This window comes from Carassius auratus, chromosome 15 (assembly GCF_003368295.1).
Source record: "Carassius auratus strain Wakin chromosome 15, ASM336829v1, whole genome shotgun sequence".
Taxonomy (NCBI): domain Eukaryota; kingdom Metazoa; phylum Chordata; class Actinopteri; order Cypriniformes; family Cyprinidae; genus Carassius; species Carassius auratus.
The window spans coordinates 7748218-7775351 of NC_039257.1; the positions used below are offsets into that span (position 1 = coordinate 7748218).

Consider the following 27134-nt stretch of genomic DNA (forward strand, 5'->3'; position numbering starts at 1 on the left):
CTGTTCGCGACTCGGTTGATTCAGAACGGCACTTCGGAGCCTGTTCGCGACTCCGTTGATTCAGATCGGGACTTCGGAGCCTGCTCGCGACTCGGTTGATTCAGATCGGCACTTCGGAGCATGTTCGCGACTCGGTTGATTCAGATCGGCACTTCGGAGCACGTTCGCGACTCGGTTGATTCAGATCGGCACTTCGGAGCCTGTTCGCGACTCGGTTGATTCAGATCGGCACTTCGGAGCCTGTTCGCGACTCGGTTGATTCAGATCGGCACTTCGGAGCCTGTTCGCGACTCGGTTGATTCAGATCGGCACTTCGGAGCCTGTTCGCGACTCGGTTGATTCAGATCGGCACTTCGGAGCCTGTTCGCGACTCGGTTGATTCAGATTGCCACTTCGGAGAATGGTCGGGACTCGGTTGATTCAGATCGGGACATCGGAGCATGTTTGAGATTTTTTTTAAATTCAGACATCGAAGCAGGAAGTGTTTGTCTAACAGTTAATTGGTGATAAATGAATATTTGGACTTGAGGCTTTTTTTTACTTGTCGATTCAGCATGTACATGGACCCACACACAAAGGTGGACACACTCTAGACTTAATCATCAGTAGAGCTCTAAAATTTTCATCCATTGTTATTAAGGACGTTAATAAAGGACGTTATTCAACCACACACACACACACACACACACACACACACATATATATATATATATATATATAGATTACATCTGGGGAGAAAAGAAAGGATGTGATGTTCAGAACATGGTAACTACAGTAATTATCAAAGAGGGGAAGAGATGCACCCCATTTGGCCAGTGGTGTTTTTACACCACAGTCAAGGTTTGAGAAGGAAAAAATCATTCACAGTTAACATTACTCTCATCAACGTAGTCCATATCAACAACAAAAATATATCTTGACTCCATATAGTGGTTATTTTGGAAAAAATCCCAGGTATTTTGAGCAGTAGGATTATAAAAAAAATAAAACAAATGTGCTAATATAAAATTAAATTAGCCTACATAAAATTGCAAACATCTATCTTTCAGTACTTTTTTACTTAAGTACATAAAAAATTTTGTACTTTTGTACTTTCACTTGAGTAAAATTGAAAAAGGAGTACTTTTACTTTTACTGGAGTAATATTTTATTTTACGTATCTGTACTTTTACTCAAGTACTTGATTTGTGTACTTCGTCCACCACTGCGCCAACGTCCAATGGGAGCTAAATACTCAAGGCATCAAACGGGTAAGCCTCTCCGACCGTAGCATGGAACAGGAAAGTTTATGTGGCTGGGAGACTCTCGTCGACATCCAATGGGAGCTCAATACTCAAGGTCCCAAACAGGTTATCCTCTCCGGACACGAGATGGATAAGGTAAGGGTGTGTGGCCCTGGAGGCTCGCGCCAGCATCCCATGGTGTTATGACCCCTGGCTCAAGGGAAGCAACAAAAGACAAGGGAAGGGACACACACAAACCAAATATTAAACTCAAGAAAATGTTAATTTCCCACTAAAATAAAGTAATAATAAATAATAAAATGAAAACAATTAAAAAGGAAATCACAATGTATTTGTATTCGTCAGTAATGTCAGTGTTTAAAGCAGAGTGCATGGTTGGAAGTGTAATACAATGTTGAGGCATAAAATGCAACAGAACAAGTCAAACAAAACAAAGTCCCAAAGCCAAAACAAAGTCCAAACCAAACAAAGACCAAAGTTCCGATATCCCCAAAGTTCCTCCTTTGCTCAAGTGGAGATCTCGTTTTAAAGGAGCATCTGAAGCACTGGTCACAAGTGTCTCCAATAGACTGACAATTTGTGGAAACAAGTACCAAGCTACAATATCAAAGACCAACAGCAGAGGTCGTCACACCCCTCCCCATAAGACAGGGACTTCCACAAAGTTCCCTGTAACAAAACACAAAACAGTCAAACAATAAGCGGTACCTAATTCAGGACCAAAGACAGCTCCTAAAAATTTCCAGAGGAACCACAAGTTAAATCCAAAATATTTTACAGGATCCAGAACACGTGACAGCACATCAGCTACCACATTTTCGGAAGCCCAGACAGAAGGACTATAAAAACAGAGACCACTGGACCAACCTCTGATTCGGACACTGCAAATAATTTAAAAGTTAATGGATTATAATCCATATACACATAACTGGTGCACTGGAATTTAAATGCATGGAAAAATGCTGCAATGCCCAAATAAGGGCTAAGTTGACCAAGCTGTGCATCAGACAAATGTTTCAACACCGAATAAAGGTGCTTTAAGGGAGTCTCCGAACTTTCACTAAAAATGACAAAATAGTCTAAATAGACAGCAAACCAATCTAAACCAACCAACAAACTAACCTTTTTCAGCCAACCAACAAACTAACCTTATTCAGCCAACCAACCAAACTTCTGTGCAGAATTCTAAGACTTATTTTAGGGACAGAACAATCTGCTTTCCAATGTCCTCTCATGACAATAATTGCAAGTCTTACTTGGGTCAAATTTTCCCGTGAAAACATGGTTAAAGTTAGACGAAGGCTTGGACAGAGACACAGCAGACTGAATGTCACAAGCATGCCAGTCAACAAATGCAGTTTTTTGTGTCAGTACAAAATCATCGGCCAACACAGCTGCTTCTTCTGGTGTTTTACCATCATGTTCATTGATATACGTAGCGATACGACGTGGGACTGAATTTCTAAATTGTTCCAACACTATCAAGTGAATCAAATTCTCCAATGTGTTAATGTCTACTGCTGTACACCAACGATTAAAATGCTTTCTCAGCTCGCGCACAAATTCTAGGTGCGTTTGCAGCTCTTCTTTTTCCTGCATTCGGAACCGCTGTTTGTATGCTTCGGGTACACAGTCATAGGTTTTTAAAACTGCGGATTTAACTTTTTGATAAACTTTACAATCATCGATTGACAGTGAACAAAAAGCTACTTGTGCTTTCCCCGTTAATAAACACTGTAACAGTGCAACAAGATTTTCATCTGACCAGTCTCTCAATTCTGCTATACGTTCAAATAGGTTAAAGAAAATATCAAGATCATTTTCATTGAATTTCAGTACAAGTTTTAGATTTGACACGAGTGAAAAAAAACATACTTTGCTCCTGACCAGGACCAGATAGCTTACCTTCTTTCATAAGGTTAAGCTTGTGGAACTCCAAATCCAGTTTTGCTTTTCCAAGTCCATCTTACCTTGTTCAGCACACTGTTTTAATTTCTCAAGCTCCATCTGCAAAAGCAGCAGCTCTTTTTGCTGTTCAAAATACAGAGATTGCAAATTAGATGCACCTGGTACAGATTTTTCCATCTTGGCTTCTAACAAGACTTTTTCAATCAACCCGGTCTTCAAAGTTACCTTAACATTTTCTTTGAGCCTTTTATCTTTAACCACAATTTCGTAATGTTCAGCGATGCTTAATAATTGCTCTTTAGTACACCAATCTAAAAATTCATGAGAAGGTGAACTAAAAAAACATCAATATCAGCCATGAGAAAGATCACCAGAAAACAATTAAGTCCACACAGTGCAATCAAACAACGAGAGCTTTCTCTTTACCTACCCATCCAATATTCTACCTAAATCAACCCTAGTCTACATGCGCTTACTCCAAATCCAATGGGATGGGAGGTAATGGGAGGTACTTATGCACTGTAGCCTGCTGGGTGAAAAACGCAACTGGTCAGACCAGTGATGCTTTCAACAACATGGATGTGCTCCCGAGATAATGTCTACTACCCAATTTCAGTGCAAATCTACACAAAAACCCTGTCTCTCCCGGTGGAATGGCTGACTCTAGACCGGGGTCTACAGACAGTAGGACGGCCAGCCCATCACCACTGCACAATATGGCCGCCAGCCCAGCGCCACAGCACAAGGTGGTCGCCAGCCCAGTGCCAAGGCGCACGATGGCCGCCAGCCCAGTTCCACTGTGCAAGATGGCCGCCAGTCCAGCGCCACAGCATAAGATGGCCGCAAGTCCAGTGCCACAGCACAAGGTGGCCGCCAGCCCAGCGCCACTGCACAAGATGGCTGCCAGCCCAGCACCACAGCACCAGGGGACCGCAAGACCAGAGCCACTGCCCAAGATTGCCGCCAGCCCAGTGCCACTGCACAAGATGGCCGCCGGCAAAGTGCCACTGCACCAGATGGCAGCCACAGGTGACTGTCCAGAGTCGAGTCAGGTCCCCACTGACCAGGTCCCTGCTGATTTGGGTGTCAGTCCCGTCTGCTTGGCTGTGGAGGGCTCCAGTTCCATCTGCGCCATCCCGGTGGGCTCAGGTTCCACCTGCTCCACCCTGGATTCCTGCACTTTCCGTTTCCTCCTGGCCTCTTTGTTTTGTTGTTGTTGTTGTTGTTGTTGTTGTTGTCGTTATTGTTGTGGTTTTGATTTTTTGTTGTTGTTTTGTCACTTCCTGTATCTGTTCCCCTCTATAGACCTGGCCCTAAACGATGAAGCATGTTTAGTCTTGTAAAACATTATACCAATAGACATGATTATAGCAGTAATGTTAATTGCAGTTATTTAGTATTCACTTCCAAGCAGTTTCTAAATATGTTACACGCTGCTAAATAATCTACTAAGGGAATCAGTCTCTTGAGACTGACTTCTGGTGTAAGAGGCCCCCGCAGGGGTGTGAGCGTCTCAGCCCCATTACGCATATGGGTGAAAGATACTGAGATCGATGCTCGCTGGGGACCGCTGCGCCCAGAGGGCGCTGAGGCGAGACGGGCACCGTGTACTGCGGTGTGCACCGCTCTACCCCAGCAGAGGCTGCCCTCTGAAACCCTGGGCTTTTGGCGTAAGGGTTTCTTGCCTGAGGACTTCTTAGCTTTTATGACTGCCCTAAGATCTTGTTTGGGCATAGAAGACCTCGGCCGAGAGTGTGGAGGAGCACGTTTCCGATGCGGAGGAGCACGAGAGGCGACGCTCTGTTTCTGGGCCTCGTGATACAAGGAGCTAGGGTGTGGCTGGGGCATCTCCTGCCGCTTGTTTGCGGGCCACTTGAAACTTGTCAACGACAGAATTGACTGCGTTGCCAAACAGCCCAGTAGGCTGAAACCCTGTCCCGCTCTTTTATATCGCACAATCGCTCGGGCGGTCTCCTTGGTGGAGCGGAGGGAGAGATCAGCGGTCCTTCTTAACTCTGATATGTCATGTGAAGCGTTCATCGAGCTTGCTTCGCTGCGGTTCAGTCATTTTTCCGGCGAGCCACCGTGCGAGTAACCACCTCCAAAAGCTCCTCATATTGGGGCGAATGGGGAGGTGAATCCCTGTCGACCAACTCCACATCGACCTCCTTGGAGGAAGAGAGGCAGAGCATCAATCCTTCTCCCTGGGTGGAAGGAACCGCAGAGCGTGCTTCCGACTACAGTGATTGGGCGGCAGATCTGGCGGAAGTGTAAGGAGATAGGGACTGGCCCGTCTCCATTCCCTCCACCAAATCCACTTGCGAACCCCACAAGTGCAGCCGCCGTTCTGCCTCGGCAGAAGCGGGACCAGCACCGCGGGGAACGCTGGCGAAGGCCCCCTCCTCGAAGAGGGCCCTCCGGGAACAAAGCAGCCGCACCGACATTCGCTCACAATGCAGACAGTCGGCCCCCTTGAGAGCCGACTCAGCGTGCTTCACTCCCAGGCAAACCACGCATAAGGTGTGTGTATCCCCACCCATTATATATCGGGGCAGGGAGGAACACACAACCTATACCGTGATTTGGAATTGCCTTTGCTATGCTTTGATTTCGCCTTGCTCTTCAGCATGTCTAGGAGCTCTGACTGGACAGACAACAGTAAATAAGACTCACAAGACAAACAAGTTACATTCACACACAGAGCGCTTGCTGAAAGACGCAAAGCTGACGCCAGCTGCACGGCACGTACTTTTATAGCTTCCTGGTCACATACGTCACCCCGCCTGTGACATCACGCTCTTCCATTGAAAGTGAAAGAAAGTGATGTGACATTCAGCCAAGTATGGTGACCCATACTCAGAATTTGTGCTCTGCATTTAACCCATCCGAAGTGCACACACACAGAGCAGTGGGCAGCCATTTATGCTGCGGCACCCAGGGAGCAGTTGGGAGTTTGATGCCATGCTCAAGGGCACCTAAGTCATGGTATTGAAGGTCAGAGAGAACTGTACATGCACTCCCCCCACCCACAATTCCTGCTGGCCCGGGACTCGAACACACAACCTTTCAATTGGGAGTCTGACTCTCTAACCATTAGGCCACGACTTCCCCGGCCACGACTTCCCGGGGAAGTTTACACACTATATTCAGAGTCGCTCACACTAAGTGCGTTCCCCAAAGCATGTTTGACGCAGCTCGAGTTCCTGAAGAGGAACTATGGAGTCAAAATAATCCCATATATATATATAAATAAATAAGTTTTGCAAATGAAAATTAAAGTATTGAGGAAATAATTTTGCTTTTTGCTAATACAAATGAAGAACTGCAAAAGATAATAAAGTATTGGGAGAAAAAAATGAAGTGTTGCAAACAAAAATAAAGAATTGCAAAACCTAAATAAAACAGCGCAAAAGCAATGATTTTGCAATACATATTTTCCATGGCCATATTTATCATTTAAATATATGACAAATGCACTAATGATGCTTTTAAATCTATGACTGATTTTACAGCAGTCTATGCTATGGTGTCAAAAAATAGGCAAACAACGGTAAGACTTCAGAATATGTCAAAATAATAAAGTTAAATTGTGTAGTTTGTTGCCCTCTAGCAGTTAAAAATAAATCTGCATTCAACTCAGTGAATAATATTGTTTAGTTTCCGCTTAGACTCTGTGCGGAAGCATGTGGTTTGTGGCAATGATGCGCATATGGAAATCTAAAGAGATGACATCTCAGCAGAAAATCTTACAAGTAATTGAAAAATGTTACATTTCTACAACAAATGTTTATGCACACGTGCCTAGAATGCTTATGCATAAATTGGGTCCTGCATATGTCTACAACACAATCACACTCACAATATGTGTTTACCATAAGGATAAACCAGAAATTGTATGAAGCACATTTTATGCAACTTTATATTGAGAACGTTTGTTTTATTATTTAATTCTATGAATGGTGAATCTTATACCAGTGAAGAAGATGAAGTGAATTACTCCACTGTGTCTGCTGTTAAAGAACCCAAACATAAGCAGAAAAGTTAAAGCTCAAGCAGTTCAAGCTCTGATGACGAGGACAGAACTGAATATTCCACCATTAAAACATAAACACAAGGAGTTTCCAATTTAAATATTAAAACTATAAGTATTATATCCTTGATCTTTATTACAGTTATAATATTAGTATATATAATGTTGTTTCAACTACATTGTGTGAAATGCAAACACACACACACACACACACATATATATATTGTCACGGTAGGGTTAGATGAAACACAAAGAGAGGGTGGATCCAAGTGCAGGTAAGGGATTTATTTAAACGGAAGGGTAAATACAAAATAAACAGTCATGAGAGACCAACAAAAACCAAAAAAAAGGGAACCGGATGAAACGGGGAACTCAGAAGAACAAGAAGGTAGAGGAAGTCTCGGGGAACGAGAGCATGAGACACAAAGGGTAAGGACTCCATGATGACAACAGAGAAGGACAGCTCTATATAGGGAAACTAATGACAGAGTATTGTCAACACCTGTGCGATTCTAATTGGAGTGCAATTACTGTGAAGACACAACCAGACTAGCGGAATTAAAGTGCCTATGGTGAAGTGCCTAAGGGGAAGTGAGCTCACTAGGGAACACCCAGGAAAACAAAGACTGGCAGCGTGACATTACCCCCTCCCCTACGGAGCAGCTACCAGATGCTCCACCTAAACCCAGGAAAACCCCAACAGAAAAAGAGGCAGGAGGGAGGTGGAACGGCGGCGGACCAGGGGGAGGGAAGGAGGGACAGAAAACAGGGACAGGAGCAACCAGGAGAAATGGAAAGGTGCAACACAAAACAAGGAGTCCAGGAGGGAGGCGGACAGGTGGAGGCTCAGGGGGAGGGAAGGAGGGCCAGACTAAACTAAAAGGAACAGACAGAAACAGAACTCAAAAAACACAAAACATAAGTCCATGAAGGACATGTTGAGGCGTCCACCAGGACGGAGCAGATGACCACCACAGCCGTGTGGTCAAGGCCAGAGCCCTCCAGGGCGGAGCGGAAGACCACCACGGCCTTGTGGTCAAAGTCAAAGCCCTCCAGGGCGGAGCGGAAGACCACCACGTCTTTGTGGTCGAGGCCGGAGTCCACCAGGGCGGAGCAGAAGACCACCACGTCCTCGTGGTCACCGCCAGAGTCCCCCAGGGCGGAGCGGACGACCACCACGTCCTCGTGGTCACCGCCAGAGTCCCCCAGGGCGGAGCGGACGACCACCACGTCCTCGTGGTCACCGCCCCGGGAACTGTATCGGGCACCGCCTCTGGAACAGCCTCGGGCACCGCCTCGGGAACTGCATCGGGCACCGCCTCGGGAACTGCATCGGGCACCGCCTCGGGAACCGCGTCGGGCACCGCCTCGGGAACTGCGTCGGGAACTGCATCGGGCACCGCCTCGGGAACTGCATCGGGCACCGCCTCGGGAACTGCATCGGGAACTGCATCGGGCTCCGCCTCGGGAACAGCATCGGGAACTGCATCGGGCACCGCCTCGGGAACAGCCTCGGGAACAGCCTCGGGAACAGCCTCGGGAACAGCCTCGGGAACAGCCTCGGGCACCGTCTCGGGAACTGCATCGGGCACCGCCTCGGGAACTGCATCGGGCACCGCCTCGGGAACTGCATCGGGCACCGCCTCGGGAACTGCATCGGGCACCGCCTCGGGAACTGCATCGGGCACCGCCTCGGGAACTGCATCGGGCACCGCCTCGGGAACTGCATCGGGCACCGCCTCGGGAACTGCATCGGGCACCGCCTCGGGAACTGCATCGGGCACCGCCTCGGGAACAACATCGAGCACCGCCTCGGGAACAGCCTCGGCCTCCGGAACAGTAGCGGGCATCGCATCGGGAACGGCCTCGGCCACCGCCTCGGCCTCCGGAACAGCAACGGGAACCGCATCGGGAACGGCCTCGGCCACCGCCTCGGCCTCCGGAACAGCAGCGGGCACCGCCTCGGCCTCCGGAACAGCAGCGGGCACCGCCTCGGGAACAGCATCGGGCACCGCCTCGGGAACAACATCGAGCACCGCCTCGGGAACAGCCTCGGCCTCCGGAACAGTAGCGGGCATCGCATCGGGAACGGCCTCGGCCACCGCCTCGGCCTCCGGAACAGCAACGGGAACCGCATCGGGAACGGCCTCGGCCACCGCCTCGGCCTCCGGAACAGCAGCGGGCACCGCCTCGGCCTCCGGAACAGCAGCGGGCACCGCATCGGGAACAGCCTCAGCCACCGCCTCCGAAACAGCAGCGGGCACCGCATCGGGAATGGCCTCATGGATGGCAGCGGCCCGCTCGGGAACGTTCTCCGGGTCCTGAGGAACAGTAGCTGCCTGTCTCCTCCTCCGCCCTCTACGATGGAGAGTCGGTGGCGTTGAGTCGGCCATCTTGTGCTGTGGTGCTGGGCTGGCAGCCATCCTGGGCTGTGGCGCTAGGCTGGCGGCCATCTTGGGCTGTGGCGCTAGGCTGGCGGCCATCCTGGGCTGTGTCGTTAGGCTGGCGGCCATCTTGGGCTGTGGCGCTAGGCTGGCGGCCATCTTGGGCTGTGGCGCTAGGCTGGCAGCCACCTTGGGCTGTGGCGCTAGGCTGGCGGCCATCTTAGGCTGTGGCGCTAGGCTGGCGGCCATCTTGTGCTGTGGGGCTGAGTTGGCAGCAATCTTGTGCTGTGGGACTGAGCTGGCGGCCATTTGGTGCCGCTGTACAGGACTGGCGGCCATCTGGTACCACGGCGCTGGCTCAGCCGATCTGCCTTTCCCCTCTCCTCTCGGGACATCTTGGGGAAATGGCCGCCCCCATCCGAATCTCGGATCGATGGGAGGCCACAGTGGCGATCGCTGCCGGACCTCCTCTCGACCGCTTGCTCCGGAGCGACCTCCCCTGGTCCCCCGGAACACCACTAGGCGAGATCCCTCAAAACCATTACGCTTGCTGGCTGATGAGTACATGGCAGCAGACATACCGCTGGATCCTTGATGATGGAGTCCTTCCTGTCACGGTAGGGTTAGATGAAACACAAAGAGAGGGTGGATCCAAGTGCAGGTAAGGGATTTATTTAAACGGAAGGGTAAATACAAAATAAACAGTCATGAGAGACCAACAAAAACCAAAAAAAAGGGAACCGGATGAAACGGGGAACTCAGAAGAACAAGAAGGTAGAGGAAGTCTCGGGGAACGAGAGCATGAGACACAAAGGGTAAGGACTCCATGATGACAACAGAGAAGGACAGCTCTATATAGGGAAACTAATGACAGAGTATTGTCAACACCTGTGCGATTCTAATTGGAGTGCAATTACTGTGAAGACACAACCAGACTAGCGGAATTAAAGTGCCTATGGTGAAGTGCCTAAGGGGAAGTGAGCTCACTAGGGAACACCCAGGAAAACAAAGACTGGCAGCGTGACATATATATTATTTTTATTGTATTTTTTTTTTTATTATTATTTTTTTTTCATTAAACATTTGTATTTGGGACTGCTGAACTGCAAAGCTTAGAACATTTAAATGCTTGCATAAAACTGTGAATAACTGTTCACAAATAAACTAATTTAATATGAACTTTAATTGAACACAAAAATATAATTGAATCATATAGTCATATACAAAAATAGCAGAAAAAAATTAACAGTCAGCATAATTTACAGATGTGACACTGGATCACGAAATCAGGCATAAGGGTGCCAATTTTTTTTTTTTTTGAGATTTGTACATTATCTGAAAGTTTTCAGCTTTAGGGCAATATTTAGCCAAAATACATCTATTTGAAAATCTGAGGGTGGAAAAAAAATCTAAATATTACCTTTAAAGTTGTCCATTTACAAATAATAATAATACTAATAATAAAAATGCATTGTACAAAATTTACATTTACAATATCTTCATGGAACATGCTCTTTATTTCATATCCTAATGATTTTTGAAATGAAAGAAAAATCAATAATTTGGACTAATACAATGTACTGTTGGCTATTGCTACAATATTGCCGTGCAACTTAAGACTGCTTTTGTGACCCAGGGTTACATACTGTATATAATTCAGAGAGATAAATTGAATTGTTTGCTCAACCAACCTACCTAAAGCATTTTATATTCCAAAGATGAATGCATATGTTATAAAAATATGTTACATATTGTGTTAGAACGCATAATATCCTGATGTTACATAAAATGCATGACAAATGTTTTATTATTAATAAAGTCTGCCATTTTTTGTCTTCTTATAAACACTATAGTGAAACGCATTTTGGTTTGACGTGTAGCTTTTTCAGACATTTCCATAGATGTTGCCTACTTCCTCGTTGATGTAATCAGCTTCATAATCATAATCCTTATGGAATATTTATGAAATGAAAGTACAAAGCCAGACATCAGTAATTTTAGTAAGAATATGTTAAAGAATCTATTTCCAGAGTGTAACACAGTAATAGCAGAAATAAACAATATACTCACTGAGTGGGATTTTGGATCACTGAGGAGCATGAGGGGAACACATTTATGTTGTTATTTCGTTTAAATACCAGATATATTTTGTTAATTTAGAAAAATGTTAAAGACTGAAAATCCACTTATAAGAGACTTTTATGTGGTTCAAAGTTGCTGTACCTCTTTGGCGAGGGCATTCGAGGTTTGGAGAAAGGTTTTTTTCCTGACTCTGGACTTGCATCTTTTGACCTGGGAACATATGTTGTGTGTAAGAAAAAGAAGCTGATGCTGTAAGTTTTAATAATGCCTTTAACCTTTTGTTTCATTTCTACTTTATTTCCTGTGTGATTTAACCTCAAGTTTAATGTGTGTAATTCCTGACAGCTCCAACAGCTTTTAAATAACTTTTAAATTAAGTAACAGATCATTAAAGATCACATAAGCAAGCATCAAAGACAGCAAATGCATAAAAATATATTATAATTAGATAAGCATTGCTTGCTTTATGTCATCCAGTTAACATCTAGTACACAGCCACATACAGTATGGTAAGTGGTATGGCAACACCTACTTTGTTCTCAGAATATACAATTAGCATTTGTTGAAGTGTGAAGTTATAAATAGATAAGTTATATCAACGGAAATAGTTATGTAGAGTTTGTAGAATGGTAGAGTTACCTTTGTCTCTTCTTGAATATGACTACAACAAGGATACAAACCAGAAGGAACACAAGTGACGGTGTTAAGATGTAAAGACCAGTAATCTTGAGTCCAATGAGCACTGGGTCTGCAACATGATGAAAGAGGAATAAAAAAAAACATATATATAATAATTTTTAGCACACAACTGAAACTAATATAATAACTGATCTAAAAGGCAAGGCAATGATGTAAGTATGAGCTAGAGGAAAAACAAAAACAAAGCACATTCTTCATTTTGAATTAGATTCACAAGATTTGGAGCACAAGATAATCAGTATGACACCATATAAATTATAATATATGAATGGGACAAAATGCTAATAAATTACTCACTTTCCACATTTAAGACAACAGATGCCGTAATGTCTCTTCCGGAAAATTTTGCTGTACATATCAGTTTCTTGCCATGGTCTTCTTTTGCACCCAGAAAGGTTATGCTAGAATAGCTGATCTGATCTAAAGTAGAAAGTGTTTTGTTCCACACTGTGACCTGCATGTTCTCATAGTTCCATGTGATGTTTGGATTCTCATTCTGGCAGGAATGGTAGACGCTACAAGTGAAGTTCTTTGCGATGCCCTCGGTGACATCTGCCAGTTCAGGCTCAATCGATATGTTATGATGGACACCTGAAATTGAAATTAAATCTTGAAATAGGTCCAACTGTGGCATTTAAACTGAACTTACAGTTAATATTACACAAAGCAGTTCATGTTTGTGTGTACTCACATTTAGCACTTTTATCTTTTGTAGCTGTTACAATTTTTCCACCATAATGTGTTACTGAACACTGAATAATCAAATATACTGTCTTTATGACACCTGTGCGTGTCAGAGTGCTTTTCCACAGACCATCTTTAATATGCTCATTGTCTATTTGATCAGATCCTTCTATACCGTTCAGAGTGATGGTTGGTTTGCTGTATGGACATGTGTGGAGAGTTGAACATACTACTGTGATGGCGTCACCTGTCCTTTCACCTCCAAAAACTTTGATGCTAGGTTGCTGTGGACTTGCTACAAATAGCAGAAATGTCACAATTAGGCAACACACTCTCACAACTATCATTAGTTAAAGAAAGAAAATGAATTTACATACCTTTGACAAGGATTGTAGAAGTGACATCATAAAATTTGTAGGTCCTATACCCAATGTTTTCAGGGTCGATCCATGCATATAATTTTTCTTCATGGTGGGACCATTCCAGGTTTTTGATCAGCAGACTGCAATCCCTACTTGAGCTACTATATAAATCAGTTTTTCCTCTGAACATGTCGATGACACTGTCTGGATGCCGAGGATCGTAAACTAAAGGATAACCTTTAGAGACATACTGATACCACACAACTCTATGTGGGTTTTTGGGTGGGTTTGATGTGTAGCTGAAAGAGCATGGTATGACCAGACAGGAACCTTGGAGACCATGAATATCTTTCGGCATTCTCACTTCCCATCCCAAAGCATCATAGAGCAGAACAACTGTGGGACAAAAGTTGGAGTCATTACATGTTCATTTAGGCTGGAAATTTAAGCATTTAATTTGTTTTCTGTTAGTTTAGCACAGTATAATACACTAAACTTTGTGTATTTCCTAAGTGTTAGTAGTAGATTCAGGTAATGCAACTGCTGTAAACATTTAGTTGAAAGCTGTTTGGCTGTTTTTATATGATTGTTAAATCTTGTCATTGCTGATTTGGTGTATAGTATTAGAAATGTATTAAATAAGTCATAAAATATAATGGCCATGAGTCAATCATATTTTTATACTGTGATTAGAAATAACGTTCTTTCCATATTGTCCAAGAAAAAAAAAAAAAAAGCACCATCTATATTCAGATGAAATTCAATGCGTGAGAGAGTTGTTCTTAGTCACAGTACTTGTCAATTATACAGCATTTGTTAGTCTGTCTCGTCTTCATTGGTAGGTGATCTGGATGTTGTAGTTTTTAGAGAGCCTCCATCTTGATCTGTAGTCATTTACCACCGCCAACTTGAGGCGATATAAAATTCCTACCCTTAACTTAACTCACCCTAGAAATGCCACACAGACACACAATTTACACTGTAAAGGCTAATGTTTCCGCACTATAATGCGTTTCACTTTTTTTTTTTCAAAATGCTGATACATTTTTTTTGATGTTGTGAGTGTAAGGCACATAGTAGGAATATTTTGACTGCTGTGAATAAAGTGTGTATAAAATTGTAGCCTATTAGTTTTTACATGATTTTGGTATTATCATCACTGAGCAGCCTAATGTGGAAATTTCTGTTAAATTATTATTAATAAACATACAAAAACATCTACTGTGACAGAACATGCCCAAAAAATGCCTAAAAGAGGACAACAGATAATATACCTTGGAAAAGTAAATGAAGTAGAAGTGGTGCTGTCATGTTCCTGGGTCAATACAGAAACAAATAAATAAAATTAATGTCAGTAATGGTTGAACTTCCAGCCTAACAGTTTATCACTTAAATTGTAGTTTTCACAATTATTTCTTTAATAATAATGATTTAATAATAATACATTATTTTTCATTCCTACCTTCCCAGTTGTCCTCTGTAGAAGAAAGGATAAGAACCTTTTACCAAGGAGAGCAAAATATGAGAAGTGAGAGAAAGGAGAAGAATATTTTTCACAAAAGTGTCCTCCACACACAGCAAGATGAAAAATATTTCTTGATCGTATTATAGCTCATCATATCAAGGCGCTTGTGCTGTGACACCACAATCAAAAATAGTATTTCCTGACATGAACGCCACAATTTGTGACTCTGACAATTGAGTTTACTACCATCATAATACACAAGTGGTTCATTTAAAAACAATATACAAAACGTCAAACTGAATTTAACGTATAAAACAGTTAGTAATTAAATCTGAACTTTTTATTGTGCCCAAATAGGATTAGACATTTTCTTTTCCTTTTTACAAAGATGATTATTTCTGATAACATTTGGTTTCATCACAGTCTGTTGATTCACTAGCAATATACTTTCAAACGTTAATGACAAACAAATTTGCAGTAATATATACAACAGCACAATTTTACTTTTTGCTGCAGTACTACATATTCTACAGATTTGCTGGTTTCTGGGGGGAAATGCACTTATATTATGAATAAACTGTAGCTGACCTTTGACCTTTATTTTAAAAACAAGTTTGAACAGAATCATAGTCAATTAAAAATGTATTGGAAATTTTGGAAAGAAATCTGTGTTTTGGTGATCAGGGAAATGTGGTGAATGTGATTGACTGTTGTGTTTCTTCTCTGGCAAATTCAGTCAAAATTCTAAAGTCAGTGCAAGCAAGCAGTGCTGGTTGCTGTCTCTGAGTGCAGCGGAAGTTAACAGCTATGAAAAGATACTGGCATCAACACATACCACAGCATACTTTGGTCTATTAATGCCTGGAACAAATGCAGATTAGTTATGGGTGATATAAAGCATGTGATGCATATAGAAACAACTTTAATACAATCAATAAAGTCAATACATGTTACAAAAAAAAAAAAGAAAAAAAATGACTATATTTCAGATTTTGCAATCTTCTGTATATTTATTTTGAACATTAAAACAAAAATCCTTGTTTGACTCATAAGAACTTTTCATACACATTGAGATAATCTAATTTGTACAGGCGTTTCTGGCATGGAAGTTAGGTGCGCTAACAAGGCTGCTAAAGACTGCAGCCTCGAGCCTTGGTCACTAGTGTGCTTCTTGAGATCAGGGAAGTGGGGTTTAACCACACTGCTCTTAGTAGCTGGCCTCTGTTACACTAGAATGTGTGATGCTGTGAATTTTATTATGTTTTCTGTTCAACGTGCAAAGACAAATCTTAACCAATTCAGTTAATTCAACACAGATTGCTTTAAAGAAGCTTTACAGTGATTGTAAATCCACATTTCCATTTTACAAAAAAAAAAAGGGGTTTTTAATTATGACAAATGCTTTTAATGTCAAATGTAAATTAAATTAATGAATTCAAGGCTAGATAATTAAAATGCTTTACTGAGTAGTTTCCCTTTATAAACAAACTACGGCTCAATCCAATATGCAGCAGCTACAATTATTGAGACATTAGCTTGGTTCTGTTAACACTGCATTGGTTGCTTATTAAACATCTTATACATTTTAATATGTTGCTGATTACTTAAAGCCCTGAATGGATTAATGAAGATTTAATTAAATATTTAAATTTAGGTTTATAGACCCATCTCCTTAATCTTTATGTTCTCACACATACATGCTGGAAAACATTGATAAAGTCAATACATGCTACAGACAAATACGCTGCTGGACATATTTTGTTTTGTTCGTTATCATCAGACATTTTCATATAAATTGTACTTGTCCATGTTGTTGTAAACAGCCTCATAATAGTCACCCTTGATGTAAAAAGATTGTAATAATAATAAAAAAAAAACAGACAGAGGTCAGTCAACAACTTATTTCAGAACTTGCTATATTTTCCACATTGTAATAAAGTGATTGTAAAAATAAATAATATGGTGAAAAAAGAAATCTGCATTATTCAACATATTGTACATTACTTTAGTTTCTCTATAGCCAGTCTACATAAGATGTGTAGTTGCCTTTCGAACGGTCTCTCCCGTTGCATGGAACACATTTGGGAAAACTCGAGTTTTACTATGTACTGAAGATTGTTTTGTTCACGTTTGTGCAGCTGCAAAAACCAATGGTGTTTTAGCCAGCCAGAAAGGGCAGAGCTGAACACTATATAAGTCAGCTCGGAGCACCATTCATCAGATCATTCTCCTTCAGTAACAAGGATCATCTATTCGCTGAATCTGCAATCAAGAAGCCAAAGAAGGAAGAAGCTCAACCTGCAGCTCACCGCCATAAAAGGGACGTTGCACAGCACCCCTCATTTAGCAGTTAGATATTTTTAGGCAGATAAAAGAGAATGCTATCCCCAATAATTATTATCATTGACAGCTTCGAACTAGACACATCTGGACCACGCCCACTCTGTCGCTCATTTGAAGACTGCTTTTAGTTTTACATTCCTTTTGGATTTGGCATTAAATTGTGCATATATTATGGGTTTTTCCCAAAATGTATGTTATTATGCTTAAAAATATATATTATCTAGGCTATTGTTACACCATCTAACATTTAAAGTGTTTTTGCAGTCATCAGTGTGCACTATTTGCTTGTTTTATTTATTAATTATTTAATTACATAATTAATTACCTAATTCATTAATTTATTCATTCATTAGAATGAAGCTTCAGGATGGAATAACTGAGCGTTTATGCTCTTGGTTTTTTTAGACAGTCCCTATCCTGCATCATCACTGTTTATCTGTTTATCTTTATACCACAAATATAATCCAAAATGCATAGATTCTGTATATTTCCACCAGAGGATTTGTTACTGCCTGCACCTGAACGAAACCTGCTGATCACGTTATAGAGGTTGAAAAATGCTATGCAGATATGCAGTTCCAACTCCGTCAGAAAATAAAGGCATGGCTGAATAGTGATAGCGAGATCTCGCGATATCTTGGTGGTCTACTGCGCTCAGCCAGTCTTTATGGAAATCGAAACCGAAACCAAAACTGATTTTATCGTAACCAAAATCCAGAAGAACACCACTTACAATAATAATAATACAAAAAATACTTAAAATGTATACATAATTATTATATTTTTTTAATAAAATGCTTGAAAGAATTTGCTCATTCAACCCAATGTATCAGAACTTAATGTTTTATTTTTTATGCATATTTTATGTTTTACTAATGGGAAACTTGTGTTTGGTTGTAAACATCTGTAGGCCTGTAAGTGAATACAGACTACACAGTCTGACACATGTTTTGTATTGGATTATGTTTTTAAACTTAAACTTCCAGTAGGATAAGATCATAATATTTTTTCCCAGTATACATTTCACACTGTTGTAATTTATAAAGTACTCTGCTTTATAAGACATTTAAAGGTTATAACATGAACTGAGTGAAACTAGATGAAACAATTGTGTGCTACATAGACCTGATCTGTTCAAACTGTATGTGTGCGCTCCCATATCATGACGTGTCTAGAGTAAATAATAATGTAAACGTAAGACATTGGCATGATGAAATAAAAACAGAAAAAGCAATGGCAGATCCCATATTTAATTTATGCTGTATCTGTATGCGCAATTGTTATGATTTCCTGACTACTAGGTGGCGCTGTCTGCATACTGTTCAAAGTACTCTCAGGATGGTGACGACATGCACAACATTTGGTTTCAATGCCTTAATGCATTTCTAAGAAGCAGCCTCACTTTCAGTTTGGAATGTCACTGTCTGAACATAACATTGACTCAATCATATTTAATAGTCAGGAACAAAAGTAGTAGATTTTTTTATTTGTAATATTTGTTTTGTTTTGTTTAAATCAGCTAAAACATATAATTCATAAACATAAATCATAGTAGCTGTTTGCTTAACAAATCTAAATACATCTGTAATTATAAAAGAGATGCAGATATGCATGACACATGTTTTGTTATTATCAATAAAATCAAACATTGTTAATATTTTTACAAACATTGTTTTGAACCCATTTTGTTTTGATGTTGATGTTCTTCAGATATTTCCATAAATGCTGAGTTCACCCATGTTGGCGTATTCAGCTTCATAATCATTGTCATAATCATTTTCCTTATATTTGAAGAGAGAACAGAGAGCCAGACATCAGTCAATAGCATATTTTAATATTTCTCATAGAAGTATGTTTTCTGCAGCGTAACACAATGTAAATAATGTACTCACAGGGCAGGATTTTGGATAACTGGGGTGCATGTGGAAAACATAAAAATGTTGTGGGTATTCCAATTTAATACCAAAAATATATTGTTATTTTTATCAATATATAAATTAGACATATATGGGTTAAAATGTGCTGTACCTCTTTGGTGACGGCATTCGAGGATTGGAGAAAGGTTTGTTTCCTGACACTGCATCTTTTGACCTGAGAACAGATGTCATGTGTAAGAAAGGAAGTTGATGCTCTGAGTTTTACTTTCTTCTTCACCGTTTGTTTGAATTCTACTAGTTTATTTTAGATCCTAGTTTATTTAACCTCCAAATTAATGCTTTTCACTGCTGACAGCTCAACCATCTGCATGATTTCTACATGCTGACTAAAAGTAATAAACATCACTACAGCATTTCATTGTGTCTTACCAGTTATCAAAACCAATTTTAAAATATAGTGTTTAAAATAAGGTACAGAAAATAAAACAATTAAATATCTTATCAAGCAGCAAAGGAGCAAAATAATTAATGCAAAAAAAGATGATCTTATCTATCTAGATAAGCATTGCTTCTTGTATATCATCCAGTGAACATCTAAATATAAGTGATATGCCAACTTAATACACATTTGGTTTGTTCTCAGAATATCTAATTAGCATTTGCTAGCACTTCTCTAAAGCAAACAACACTTCATGCTTAGACAAAAAGTGTGAAGTTTGTCATATTCACTGTAATCTATGTGTGAAAATAGTATACGTATTTAGTTGAGATATGATTGCCCGTTCACACAAACATAATGGGCCCTATTTTAACGATCTAAACACAAAGTATAAAGCGCACTGCGCAAGTGCACTCAGGGCGTGTCCAAATCCACTTTTGCTATTTTAACGACGGAAAAAAGATTGTCCCTATTCTCTTAATGAGTAATGGGTGTTTCTTGGGCGTAACGTGCAATAAACCAACCAGAGTCTCAGCTTCCATTCCCTTTAAGAGACAGTTGCACTCGTGCCGTGACAGATTTGCAATTTACACGGCGGAATTTGGCAAGCGCAAAGATAAAACACGTTGCTGAGATGAAATGATTGTGGACCTGCCTATACTAACATGCTCTTTAAGTAACAAAGAAAAAACATTGCGCCAGACTTTAGACCAGGTTTGGTATATGACGCAGTCTATTTTCAGCTCCTTAAATTTTTTGAACTTGTAAATAAAGATAGCATCAGTTAAGTAAATTTTACAAACAAATACTATTTTGTCTTTTTACTTTAAAATATCATGTTTAATTCAATAAGCTACTTGAAGTTTCATTTTTATTTATTTTACTTAAATACATAAGTCAATTCAAATGGAACTGCCTAGGTAGATATGAAAGTTAAAACTCATAAGTATATTTTACTTGGAACCGTTTGTTATGTTTACAGGATTATTTAAGTAAATATCAAAGTTATGATCCCATATTTCCCGTCAAGCAATGGGGCATGAATAATTAAAAATGTACACTGTTTTATGGTTGTTTTTGTTGTAAGTTGTTTATTTTAGTTGTTAGTTGTTGTTTGTTTTAGTAACATACTGTTTGTGACACCTGGAGTTTATTTTCTATTCAAAAAGACCCATTGATACTCAAACACTATTCACTGATTGTTACCGTCATTGTGTGTGGTGTACCAAGTATTGAGGTCCCTGTGTTCAGGTGGCTATTAATTTTTTTGAGTGGGCATATTATCTTAAAATGATAACAGTCTTACATGCTTACTTGCATGTTTGCAAGTGAACCAAATGCTTAGTAGCACGGTGATTTACCAGTGTTAAAGTTGTTAAAATAAATTGCTAAACTCGCAGATTTTATTAAATTCAATGGTTGAGTTTTACTTAAAATATATGAGTGCAAAATTTGCAAAATAAATACATTTGTACACTTCAGTAATAAGCATTAGGCTACACAAAGTAAAATGTACAAACAAAGAGTCAACAAAATTAACTGGGAATTTCCAAGTAAACTTAACTTAAAAAATGTCTAATTAAACCTACTAATAATTATGTTTAGGCTTTTACTTAGCAAATGTTTGTGAATTTACTAGAATTTTCTGAGTGAAAAAACTTAGCAAGCTTTTTTCAAGTAAATCCTACTCCACATTTTTTACAGTGTATTATTATGCCTATTTTCATTATTATTGGGTTTCTGAATCCACTTTAAAGTCTATAATATGTATAATATATATAATAAATAAATAAAAACTTTTAGGAATGCCTGGCCCAAAGAAACAAAAAGAAAATATAAAGAGCTACCTTTGTCTCTTTTTGTATACGATGACTCCAGCGAGTATACAAGTCAGAAGGAACACAAGTGACGGTGTTAAGATGTAAAGACCAATAGTCTTCAGTCCAATGAGCAATGGGTCTGCCTCATGATGGAATGGAGATATAAGGAATAATCATTATTATTAGCACACAACTTATGATATCATGACTGATCTAACAGGTGTAGCAATATGAGCTACAGAAAAGAAAAAAAATACACCAATAAAGAAAACAATGATGAGACAATATGCTAATACTGTAAATCACTCACATTGCACATTTAAGACAACAGATGCCGTAATTTCTCTTCCAGAAAATTTTGCTGTACATATCAATTTCTTGCCATGGTCTTCTTTTGCACCCAGAAAGCTTATGCTAGAATAGCTGATCTGATCTAAAGTAGAAAGTGTTTTGCTCCACTCTGTGACCTGCATGTTCTCATAGTTCCATGTGATGTTTGGATTCTCATTCTGGCAGGAATGGTAGACGCTACAAGTTAAGTTCTTTGGGATGCCCTCGGTGACATCTGCCAGTTCAGGCTCAATCGATATGTTATGTTGGACACCTGAAATTGAATTGAAATCTTGTAATAGTTCCAACTCTGACATTTAAATTGACAGTACACAAATCTATTTATATTTGTGTTTACTCACATTGTACACGTAAAACAACAGAGGTTGTAATTTTTCCTCCAGAAAAATTTGCGGTGCAAATCAATTCCTTCCCATGGTCTTCTTTTGCACCCAGAAAGGTTATGTGAGAGTAGGTGACCCGATTTAAATCTGAATGTGTTTTGCTCCACTTTGTAATTTGCATGTTCTTATAGTTCCATGTGATGGTTGGCTCTTTCTGGCAGGAATGGTAGACGCTACAAGTGAAGTTCTTTGCAACGCCAACTGTAACATCTGCCAGTTCAGGCTTAATTGTTATTTTTTGATGAACACCTGTAATTAAAATAGGTTCCCACAAGACATTTAAAGTGAAATTACAGCTAATAGCACACATAGCCATTCATATTTGTGTTTACTCACATTCTGCAATTTTGTCCTTAGTTGCTGTGACAGTTGTTCCACCATAATGTGTTACTGAACACTGAATAGTAAAGCGCTCTTTCTTTACGACACCTGTGCGTGTCAGAGTGCTTTTCCACAGGCCATCTTTAATATGCTCATTGTCTATTTGATCAGATCCTTCTATACCATTCAGAGTGATGGTTGGTTTTCTGTATGGACATGTGTGGAAAGTTGAACATTCTACTGTGTTGGTGTCACCTATCCTTTTACCTCCAGAAATACTGAGGCTGGGCTGCTGTGGACTTGCTACCAAAAGCAGAGAAATGTCAATAATAGGCAATTAGATAGGAAATCAAGCAAATTTTGAAAAAAAACAAAACAAAACAGAGTATTTATGTACCATCAACTTGAATTGTAGAAGTGACATCATAAAATGCGTAGGTGCTCTTTCCAACATTTTCAGGGTCAATCCATGTGTATAATTTTTCTCCATGGTGGGACTGTTCCAGGTTTTTAATCAGCAGACTGCAATCCCAACTATGTGTTCTATATAAATCAGTTTTCCCTCTGAACTTCAAAATAACATCATTTGGATTCCTTGGATCATAAACTAACGGATAACCTCTAGAGACGTACTGATACCACACAATTCTGTTTGGGTTTACAGGTGGGTATGATGTGTAGCTGAAAGAACATGGTATAACCAGACAGGAACCTCTGAGACCGTGTATTAGTTTTGGCATCCTCACTTCCCAACCCAAAGCATCATAGAGCAGAACAACTGTGGGATAATAGTTTGAGTCATTAATGTCTGCTTTTTCATTTATGCTTTTATTTTAAGCATTTTTTTTGCCTGTTTTCTGTTATTGTCTGATGGTTTAGGACACCATAGTACACTAAACTTAGTAATTTACATTGTGTGTCAGCAGAATTAGCTTTATATGGCTTCTATAAACATATAGTGTAAATATGTATGGCTAGCTGTTATCATATGATAGCTTAAAAATAGGAAATAGTCACACGTACTTTGAAAAAGTAAAAAAAGTGATGCGTTCATGTTCCTGTGTGAATACATAAACAAAAACCAAAGTTAAAGTTTAATATGGTTAAAATTAACAACATTCTGTTCAGCATAACTTATCAGTTTATCACTTAGGCTATCCACATTTTTTTCCTGACACTTTGTTCAAATTAAATGAGTAACTTCTGTTGACATGTAAGCAGTTAACAACTTATTTTTGCAAGATAAATGTTATATTTAGAAATATTTTTTATAAATATAAAATTAAACAGACAAAGATGAGATGATTTGCAGATGTGCAGTGTCTGTTGTCTTTTTCTTATTAACAGAACAGAACATGGATAAATATTTCATAATCTTGTGATAAGGCCACATTAAAATATCAAGCGTTTTATTATTTTAGAAGTGGATAAAACCAGGAGCACAGCTCATTCAGTCAAACTGACAGATAATTATTATTTGTTGCTCAGTATATTATTTGAAAATGATTTGTTTCAGTTATTTTGAATGGAAGCTCTCTAAACCAGAAGTACACCCATAATTTAAAACACAGTAGACCCTGTCCACTTCTTCTTAACATACTTAAAATTTTCATTCTTACCTTTCTAGAAGTAGTTTTCAGTAGTAGAGGACTGACAAAAGAACTTATTACCAAGAAGAGAAAATGTAAAATAACAGAAGTGAAAGAAAGAAACGGAAACTCATCTGGCCATCAGACCAACGCCCAGCAAGGTCAAAATATAGCTCTTTGGTCTTGTTCAAGGAAGGTGTCAGATTTCGCAACCCATTCTCACTCCAAAGGCGTCAAAAACCGAAGCATGGTCAAGCGCCCCTAGCGTCACTTTTATGACGCCAAATGTGCCTCTTGGCGTCGAATATCGAAGCACTACGACCTTCATTGCTTTCAGTGGGAAACTTTTGGCGTCAGAATTCGACACGACGAGGACATGAGATGTTTATCGCTATGAAATCACGTTCAAGAAGTCTCATTCAGCACACATCGCGATACTTGCTATCAGTTCCACAGTTTGGGTGAGTAGTCCTAAATACGCTCTTTTAATGCCTTTTATAAATGTATTCTGTCTTATTTATTAATCAGATTAGTGCCATATGTTTAATGGCTGTATTATATCGGTCATCCGCGGCTGTCTTTGAGTTTCATTGCGTTTAAATAAATGAACACAGCTGCTAATTAGTGTGATTAAACTATATTTGCCACGTGACGTGCCATAGACCTTCAATCCGTTTTATATTATTATTAATTTCAGGATCAATGATGTAAGTTGTATTTGTAGTAAAATCATGGTAATCACGACTCTTACAATAGTAATAAATGAAATGTGAAGTTAAAACACAGTAAACAGGACATTAGTAACTGTAACTGTAGTTTTACTATGGTATATTAATAATCAATACAACAATACAATAATCACCAAACCAGCTGTTTGTATCACTGTAGTGTTAATGTTTTTATGTGCTTTTATATGACAGATATCACAGTAATCATATGTTCTGTACCATGCTTTTAATACCTTTTAATGTAAATCCCCCCCCCCAAAAAAAAAAAAATCAAATTAAAAATAAATAATAAAACTGCATTTTTCCATTTTGCAGTTCATTCATATCAGTTTATATTTAAATATATATTTATATATATTTATTATATCTAAATATTTTGCTCACAGATCATTATTAACATTCTGTATATAATTCAATTTTATTTTCTCTCCCCTTTTTTTATTTTTTTGTATATTTTTAGCTGAAAAGACGTAAAGGCAGTCAGCCCAGTGGTGTTTTGGAGAGCTATTCCTTCAGAAATGGAGAAGACAGAAAGCTGCGGAGGCAGATATTTGCAGCAGTAAGTCTGTGATAGTTTGTCCCTTTTATCAAACATTCCTGCTGTTATAAATTGTACAGCATTTGTTGTTTCTTAAACTGTTGCACTGTCCAAATACCCACACTTGCCATCTTTGCACTTGACCACTTGATTACTTATTTGACGTCTTTCCTGTATTTGGCCTAGTGTTCAAGTGAGCATGATGACCACAAGTGTGTGTCGAACTTTTCATCACCTGATGACTGTGTTTCCCAATCCTGGTCCTGGAGAACCCCAGCACTCCATGGTTTTGGTGTCTCTCTTATCTGACAAACACACTTTTGAGGTCTTGGAGTCTTCACTGATGAGCTGATGAGTTGAATCAGGTGTGTTTGATCAGGGAGACATCTCAAATGTGCAGTGTTGGGCTTCTCCAGGACCAGGATTGGGAGCCACTGCCTTATGGGACAGGTTTAGTGTGTGTTAAGGACGCTGTGCTTTGGCATTATTAAGACCGGGCAAAGTCTCGTTCACACACTGTCACGTACACACACTCTCAAGTGGCCAAGACTGCAAGTGTGGGTATCTGGACAGGGTCAAAGTCTTAAAAATGATCCCTAAACACAGTCGCACATCACAGTCTTAATAATCCAGTTTAACACTTGTATGATATTGTACAAGCCCCAGGACGGTCTCATCTGACACTATCAAAAGAATTCATATGACTATAGCTTGCTATTAATTACTTGCTTTCAATAATGGATGCATTTAACATTTAATTATACAGCATCTTTACAGAGGTGTAATGTACAAGTTGCACGTAATTAATAATATTTCCTTCCTTCTGTCTTACAGGATTTTTTTGAGATAATGCTGTTCTTCTTTGTCAGGTCTGAAATATCGAGCTCAACAGCTCACTCAAGAGCCAACCCTCACAAACCTTCCTAAAAACTAAAAGAGCTATTACTGAGTCTCAGCGAATCTTGCCATGATCACCTCTTCCCAGGTACATTTGTTTAGAATATTTTTTAATCAACATTTACTCATCAAATGCTCTGGTCTTAATCTTATTTTAAATTAACTTAATTATGTTTAATGAGCAATGTTAATTGCACAAGGAGTAAGTAGAGATTATCTTGTTTCACAGAAGAGAAGGAAGACCAAGGAAATGATTTGCTCAGGATGAGGAATGAAGATGGCCATCTTGTGCTCAAACAAACAGAAGTCCTCTGGTATGTGTGTGTTGAAGCAATGCTGTGTTATACAACATTTTATGATGATCTCTCACAGAACTGGTCATGTCAGCCTTGATTTCTTTTTATACTATTACAATTACAGCATGTTAGCAAAGTGTGACTGGACATTTTTAATATGTTTTTAAAAACACACCACCTGTTTTAAGAGTAGACAAGTCTCATGAAATTGGTTTAGTTGATATAAACACCAATTGACATTATTTAATTGTTTTCTAAATGTTATGTTATAAATTGTGAATTGATAGTTGATTGGTTTGAAGCCAGGCCTTACACTGCACAGACTAAAACACGTTTGTGAGAGAAGTCAGGAACTTTAGAGAAAGATTCTAGAGGATAAAAACACATTTACTGCAACAATAGATGAATTCTAGAGTCTCTGAGAACTACACATGCTAATGGAGTCTCATGAGCAAGACCTTTGCCTCTGTAACCTTTTCTTAATTCTTGCAGAATGACATTTTTATTGCAGTATTGTAATTTGTACAGATGATCTCATCAGCCAAATGAGGGGTTTTGACCAAGTGATGCTCTTGAAAGGAGTGAAAGAAGAGGATGTGGTAAATTGTCTTCAGAGAAAAAGCTTCTCAAAAGGTCTTAAAGCAGCTTGAAGAATGGTAAGTGTACAGTACTGCAAGGGTAAAATCACACAGAA

General features: G+C 39.7%; 2 protein-coding genes across 3 annotated transcripts in view; both read right to left on the reverse strand.

The window, feature by feature from the left end:
- Nucleotides 1–11154: 11154 nt before the first annotated feature.
- The window catches only part of LOC113114915 (sialoadhesin-like), a 52924-nt gene continuing 36944 nt past the window's right edge, over nt 11155–27134 (reverse strand). The window contains exons 5-9 of the mRNA XM_026282023.1: nt 12645–12938; nt 12288–12396; nt 11790–11858; nt 11637–11655; nt 11155–11514 (exon numbers count right to left, since the gene is read on the reverse strand). Coding sequence (XP_026137808.1) covers nt 11452–11514; nt 11637–11655; nt 11790–11858; nt 12288–12396; nt 12645–12938 — 554 coding nt within the window. The 3' untranslated portion in view covers nt 11155–11451. The remainder of the gene's footprint in view (nt 11515–11636; nt 11656–11789; nt 11859–12287; nt 12397–12644; nt 12939–27134) is intronic.
- On the reverse strand, nt 18436–24223 carry LOC113114914 (sialoadhesin-like). Of its 2 annotated transcripts, XM_026282019.1 has the most exons (10): nt 24012–24223; nt 23416–23450; nt 22790–23170; nt 22408–22695; nt 22030–22320; nt 21648–21941; nt 21365–21476; nt 19230–19292; nt 19094–19112; nt 18436–18982 (listed from the first exon to the last, which is right to left on the reverse strand). In XM_026282019.1, the coding sequence occupies exons 2-10, from the start codon at nt 23444–23446 to the stop codon at nt 18908–18910; spliced, it is 1554 nt and encodes a 517-aa protein (XP_026137804.1). In that variant the 5' UTR covers nt 23447–23450; nt 24012–24223; the 3' UTR covers nt 18436–18907. The 2 variants fall into 2 exon arrangements, with proteins under 2 accessions (XP_026137804.1, XP_026137805.1); XM_026282020.1 differs by lacking the exon at nt 23416–23450 and having other exon boundaries at nt 24012–24222.

Coding starts and splice junctions, on each gene's coding strand:
- LOC113114914 (XM_026282019.1), bottom strand. CDS start 23,446: ATGAACGCATCACTTTTTTTACTTTTTCAAA. Junction 22,321..22,407: donor TAAGGACAAAATTGCAGAAT/GTGAGTAAACAC, acceptor TTTTAATTACAG/GTGTTCATCAAAAAATAACA. Junction 21,477..21,647: donor TGTTGTCTTAAATGTGCAAT/GTGAGTGATTTA, acceptor ATCATGAGGCAG/ACCCATTGCTCATTGGACTG.